The sequence below is a fragment of the Ovis canadensis genome, chromosome X (genome assembly GCF_042477335.2).
Source record: "Ovis canadensis isolate MfBH-ARS-UI-01 breed Bighorn chromosome X, ARS-UI_OviCan_v2, whole genome shotgun sequence".
Taxonomy (NCBI): Eukaryota; Metazoa; Chordata; class Mammalia; order Artiodactyla; family Bovidae; genus Ovis; species Ovis canadensis.
Genome location: NC_091727.1, coordinates 26,034,781 through 26,041,384, shown reverse-complemented (window position 1 = coordinate 26,041,384; position 6,604 = coordinate 26,034,781). Strand labels below are relative to the sequence as shown.

Here is a 6,604-nt window from a genome sequence, read left to right as displayed (position 1 = left end):
GCACCTATGATGCAATTAGGCATCTTAGAAGAAGAGCAAAAGAGACCAGAATTCTCTCTCTGCATGATATGAGAAAAGAGAGAAGGTAGCCAGAAAGAGAGCTCTCACCAGGAACAGAATCCACTGGCACATTGATTGTGGACTTCCCAACTTCTGTACTTCTGTGAAAAATAAATGTCTGTTGTTTAAGCCACCCTATCTATGGTATTGTTACAGCAGCTTGAGCAGACTAACATAGGGGTTTTTCTACCAACTGTTGGAAGGTTTGGCCTCTACTCACCACTTCAGGACCTCAACTAGCCCACCACACAACAGAAATGACAATTACATTCCACTGAGGACTCATAGTTTCCTAAAGTCCCAAACTGCCTTACTCAGGAAATTTACACTTAACTGCCATCACCCAGTGGCAAAGAATCCTCCTGCAATGCAGGAGGCACAGGAGACGTGGGTTCAATCCCTGGGTCAGGAAGATCGCCAGGAGGAGGGCATTGCAACCCACTCTGGTATTCTTTCTGGGAAAATTCCATGTACCAGAGGGGCATGGTGGGCTATCATCCATGGGGTCATACATGACTTAAGTGATTGAGCAGCCAGGCAGGCAGGGCCATCATAAGGAATACCCTCCACTTCAACCATTCTTTTTACTTTACCTGTAAGTCATAGAGAATATTTCAGTATCTTACTCATATGACTGTAACTCATAGGCTCTAAAATTCTGTGAGTAGACGCTGGGTTTTCTTTACATTAGCATCCCCAGTACTAGCGTTGAGCCTTCCCAAGAGCAGATTCTCAACGTTTGATGAATAAAAGAGCCAATAAACACAAGGTCTACACTAGTAACACTTTATTTCTCTTACTTTCTTGAAGAAGCTAAGGAACTCAGACTACAGATCAATTACTTTAACAAAGCTAAAGACTAAAAGGAACAAGAGAAACTAACATTGACCATGTTTTACTTGTTTTCTATCCCATTATCCTAAATATTTTACTATGGGATTCTTTCACATTTCCAAGAATATAATCCCTATTGTGATGTTATATTTTCCTGTCTGGGGGTAAAAACTTCACATACTTCCTGACGGGTGGGATGATAATATTGAGCATGTCCCTGGGAGGTGTACTGACTTTGACAGTAGTGTCAGGCCTGGCTGCATGCATGCCTTGGGCTTTCTCTTCTTCATCTCGCAAAGCTTCTTCATAATAAGCGGGGAAGTCACTGGGAACAGCATCATTGACCTTTGCCAAAAATTCCAGGACTTTCATCTTGCTGGTTTCAAGATGTGCTTTTGGGCCCCAGAGAAACTCATAACGTGGAGGATCACTGTTGGCAACCTGGCGGTACTCCAGATACTTCAGCCTCACTAAATCTTTGGTGATGAGCTTTCTGGGCTCTCCATAGATAAGGTGCTTTCTTCCAGCATATACTCGCATCGTGCCCAGGTATTTCCAGATGTCTTCCTCAGCGGCACAGTTGCCCTTCAGGAAGATCATACCCAGGAGATTCATCAGGAGACCAGTCTTGGGTAAACCCCTTCCGCCACGCACCCTCCCATTGTTGGGGAGTTTCAATTTGCTGACCAGATTATAGCAGGGAACAACTGAGTCGACTTCCTTCAGCTCTACCGCAAAGACTAGCTCAATGCGCTCAGAGGCTCTCTTGAGAATCTCGGCAAATCGGTCATGGTGGCTTTGGTGGATAATCTTCAGCATGTCTTCCTTCATCATGAGCTGCTTCATTTTATACTTGTACAGAAGGAACTGCTCCAACAAGCTAGCTTTCCTGGTTAAACAGTCAGTTCCTGGGGTCTCAGTGAAGGGTGGGACCTCATAGGCAAGTGCCCTATACTTATATTGGCCATCGAATGCTTCACTAGATCTAGTGTAAGAAAAGACTGCAGCAGCGGCGATGGTTGGTATTCTTTGAGGCTCCTGCGAAGTGCTACATGACTCAGCACCAGGCAGACTCTGGGTAGTATCTTCACACTGAAGAGAGGAGGTAGTCGACTCCTCTTCTGCTGCTGCTATGGCCTGAGCACCCCCACAACTCTGGGTCTGGCCTTGGGCTTGAGGGCATTTATCACCACCACGGGCCTGACTCTTCTTACTTCGAGGCATGGTCAGGGACAGCAGGAAGGAGTATAGACAGGAGCTCAGAAGACACGGACACCTGGAGGAAGGAGAATAAGATGCTGTAAGCACCTCAGCAGGGAGATGCCACCTTGGCTTTAACCAAGGCCACCACTGCAGGGTCCTTGGGGCACTGGTCGAGGACCTCTCAAGGCTTCTGTATGGATTAGCCTGTCCCCTGAGAAAACTGTGGAGGATATTAGAGCCTTAGAATGCAGCCTGCCAACCCTGCTAGGGGTATTCAAGGGTGACAGCAGGGGCTGCCAGTAGGGAGCCTCTGATCTGGGTTTGAGGGTATTCTCAGTTTATAGTCAGGGTCATCATAGTCATATAGTCAATTGTTGGCAGGTCTAGAGCCTCCTCTTTTCTGATGCTTTGAAGATGACACCTGAAACCAAAGTCAGCACTTCCCTGAGACCCCAGGGGAGGAAGTGAAGGTGTTCCTTAGCCCTTCTCTCTGTCAGAGGATACCCAACTGAGAGCTATGTGGAACCCACTCCTTCAAGGGCTGCTTGGGTCCTCAATTCTCATTAAGGATGCTCACCTGGTCGCCAGGAGGTACCTGGTATGCCTCCCCTCTGCTGAATGGTGGCTTCAACATCATACTAACCTCATACTCTTCTCTCTCAGATTTGATGTGGATTGTCAGCCTCAGCCTGACAGTCCTGCCCTGAGCCTGCAAGTTCTGAATGAAAAACGTGGGGCCTAGATTTTTTGTGATCTATTGTGACTCTGCTTATTTAACTTACATGAAATGCCACGGGGGATGAAATACAAGCTGGAATCAAGATACTAGGGAGAAACATCAATAACCTCAGATACGCAGATGACACCACCCTTATGGCAGGAGGCAAAGAAGAACCAAAGAACCTCTTGGTGAAAGAGAGTGAAAAAGTTGGCTTAAAACTCAACATTTAAAAAACTAAGAACATAACATCCAGTCCCATCACTTCATGGCAAATAGATGGGGAAACAACAGGAACAGTGAGAGACTGCATGTTCTTAGTCTCCAAAATCGTGGTAGATGGTGACTGCAGCCATGAAATTAAAACACGCTTACTCCTTGGAAGAAAAGTTATGACCAACCTAGAAAGCATATTCAAAAGCAGAGACATTACTTTGCCAACTACAGTCCGTCTAGTCAAGGTTGTGGGTTTTCCTGTGGTCATGTACGGATGTGAGAGTTGGACTGTGAAGAAGGCTTAGCGCTGAAGAAAATGATGCTTTGGAACTGTGGTGCTGGAGAAGACTCCGGAGAGTCCCTTGGACTGCAAGGAGATCCAACCAGTCCATTCTGAAGGAGATCAGCCCTGGGATTTCTTTGGGAGGAATGATGCTAAAGCTGAAACTCCAGTACTTTGGCCACCTCATGCGAAGAGTTGACTCACTGGAAAAGACTCTGATGCTGGGAGGGATTGAGGCAGGAGGAGAAGGGAACGACCGAGGATGAGATGGCTGGATGGCATCACGGACTCGATGGACGTGAGTCTAAGTGAACTCTGGGAGTTGGTGATGGACAGGGAGGCCTGACATGCTGTGATTCATGGGGGCGCAATGAGTCGGACATGACTGAGTGACTGAACAGAACTGTATGGATGTGAGAGTTGGACTATTAAAAAAAGCTGAGCACCAAAGCTTTGATGCTTTGAACTGTGGTACTGGAGAAGACTCTTGAGAGTCCCTTAGACTGCAAGGAGATTAAACGAGTCAAACCCAAAGGAAATCAGTCCTGAATATTCATTGGAGGGACTGATGCTGAAGCTGAATACTCTGGGCACTTTATGGGAAGAACTGATTCATTGGAAAAGACCTTGATGTTGGGAAATATTGACGACGGGAGGAAAACGGGACAACAGAGGGTGAGATGGTTGGATGGCATCACCAACTCGATGGACATGAGTTTTCATTAAGTGCTGGGAGTTGGTGATGGACAGGGAAGCCTGGCAGGCTGCAGTCCATGGGGTCACAAAGAGTCAGACATGACTGAGTGACTAGAATGAATTGAACTGATTCGATGACTGGTAGTCCTCTCCATCTTTCCTTTGACCCTTTGCATGGTCTGGGATTTCTGTCTTCCTGCCAGCCTCTCCTGAGATAACAACCCAGTAACATATGAGGGTTCTCCCACTTTCCCACGGTCTCTAAGGCTGAGAATAGGGGATGGATTCTTTTGTACCCCCATACAACTCCTGGAGAGATCTGGAAATCCTTCTACTGTGGGGGAATAAACTACTCCTTATAAATAAAATCTTTCACCTGCCCCACGTGCGGCCTTCCTGCCTCGCCCCCCTGCTCCCCATCCCTTCACAATTCTATCCTCGCCATACCCTAAGAGAAAATCAGTGTTGGTCATCACATCACCAGTTGCACAGACACGCCAGGCTGCCAGCAGGGCAGGAATTCCCTCTGTCCTCACAGAGGGTCCTCATCCCAAGCCCTGGCCACCCTCCCCTAAATGCTTTCCTTTGCTACCTTGAGGCCCCTCCCCTAAAAACGTCAACACCTTCACAATCTCCAAGACCCTCCTCAAAGAAGTCAGGCTGATCCCCATGTTCGGGTCCTGCCAAGCTTGACCGGAAACACAAGTCCTGTTCCACTTCACTGTTCTGGGGGTGAGGTCCCCTCAGACCTCACTCAAGAGTTGCGCCCTCGAATTCCTTCAGGGCAAGGCGGTCGAGTTCCTAATCCATCCTATAGAAAAGGAAGGCTCGCCTCTACCTGACCGCCATGCTTGCGTCCTCTGAGCAACAAGCAGGGCCTTGTTCGGACTTTCCACCTGCGTTTCCTCTCTCAGACCCTTGTTAGGGTCTTCTTCCCCCTCTGAACTGGGGCCACCCACTTCAACCAAGGTCCTCACCTCCCAGAGAGCCTCTGGGCAGGAATCTTCCTCCACCAGAGCGTCAGGGCTTTGTGGGCGTGAGGCACGATTTGGGAGGGGGGCGAGACACCGGGGTGGGGGGACGATGCACGGAGCTGGGGACAAGGCATGGACGGGAGGGCCGGGCGACACGGGGTGGGGGGGTTGGGAGTTTGGGGGGGTGTCTCCCGTTCGTCATTCAGGCTCCTCACCTTGACTAGGTTCCCGCTGGAGCCTGCAAATGCTCACACGCCTGAGCACACGCACCACCGCCGGAGGCAAACTCGCTCTCCTTCCTTAGCCGCCTAGCAACAAGTGAGTGCTAGCTACTACCTAGGAGGAAGTGAGCGCCTCACCATAGATACTGCCTCGATCTCTGGCGCCCCCTCTGGGAATGGAGGGCACCCTCAGTTTCACATAAGCTTCTCAATCACACTCCTTCCCGGACCTTGGGCACCTCCTTCTGTCACTGTCCTTACAACGAGGTCCTCACCTACTTGAGACTTTCCTTGCAGGAAGCTGCCTGATGGCACAGGGCTAAGAGTAGGTATAGGGTTGTCCCTGCAGGACTCTCTACACGATCAGGTGGTGTTCTCCTCAGTAGTCCTGCACTCGAGTCCTGTCTCAGCTCCTGTCTCTTTAATGAATGGCTTCACAATAACCTGTGGAAACTACTGAAAGAGATGGGAATACCAGACCACCTGACCTGCCTCTTGAGAAATCTGTATGAAGGTCAGGAAGCAACAGTTGGAGCTGGACATGGAACAACAGACTGGTTCCAAATAGGAACAGGGGTACATCAAGGCTGTATATCGTCACCCTGCTTACTTAACTTATATGCAGAGTACATCATGAGAAATGCTGGACTGCAAGAAACACAAGCTGGAATCAAGATTGTCTCGAGAAATAGCAATAACCTCAGACATGCAGATGACACCACCCTTATGGCAGAAAGTGAAGAGGAACTAAAAAGCCTGTTGATGAAAGTGAAAGTGGAGAGTGAAAAAGTTGGCTTCAAGCTCAACATTCAGAAAACGAAGATCATGGCATCCGGTCCCATCACTTCATGGGAAATAGATGGGGAAACCGTGGAAACAGTGTCAGACTTTATTGTTTGGGGCTCCAAAATCACTGCAGATGGTGACTGCAGCCATGAAATTAAAACACGCTTACTCCTTGGAAGGAAAGTTACGACCAACCTAGATAGCATATTCAAAAGTAGAGACATTACTTTGCAGACTACGGTCCGTCTAGTCAAGGTTGTAGTTTTTCCTTTGGTCATGTACGGATGTGAGAGTTGTACTGCGAAGAAGGCTGAGCGCTGAAGAATTGATGCTTTGGAACTGTGGTGCTGGAGAAGACTCTGGAGAGTCCCTTGGACTGCAAGGAGATCCAACCAGTCCATTCTGAAGGAGATCAGCCCTGGGATTTCTTTGGGAGGAATGATGCTAAAGCTGAAACTCCAGTAATTTGGCCACCTCATGCGAAGAGTTGACTCATTGGAAAAGACTCTGATCATGGGAGGGATTGGGGGCAGGAGGAGAAAGGGACGACAGAGGATGAGATGGCTTGATGGCATCATGGACTCGATGGACGTGAGTCTGAGTGAACTCTTTG

At 48.6% G+C, this 6,604-nt stretch overlaps 1 protein-coding gene across 1 annotated transcript; it reads right to left on the bottom strand.

Annotated features, from left to right (window-relative positions):
• Positions 1-1,038: 1,038 nt before the first annotated feature.
• LOC138930653 (melanoma-associated antigen B5-like) lies at positions 1,039-2,118 on the bottom strand. The gene has a single exon (XM_070291154.1). The coding sequence runs from the start codon at positions 2,116-2,118 to the stop codon at positions 1,039-1,041; it is 1,080 nt and encodes a 359-aa protein (XP_070147255.1).
• Positions 2,119-6,604: the final 4,486 nt, after the last annotated feature.

What these genes read in the sequence shown, in the direction of transcription:
- LOC138930653 (XM_070291154.1), bottom strand. Translation starts at nt 2,118, where the DNA reads ATGCCTCGAAGTAAGAAGAGTCAGGCCCGTGGTGGTGATAAATGCCCT.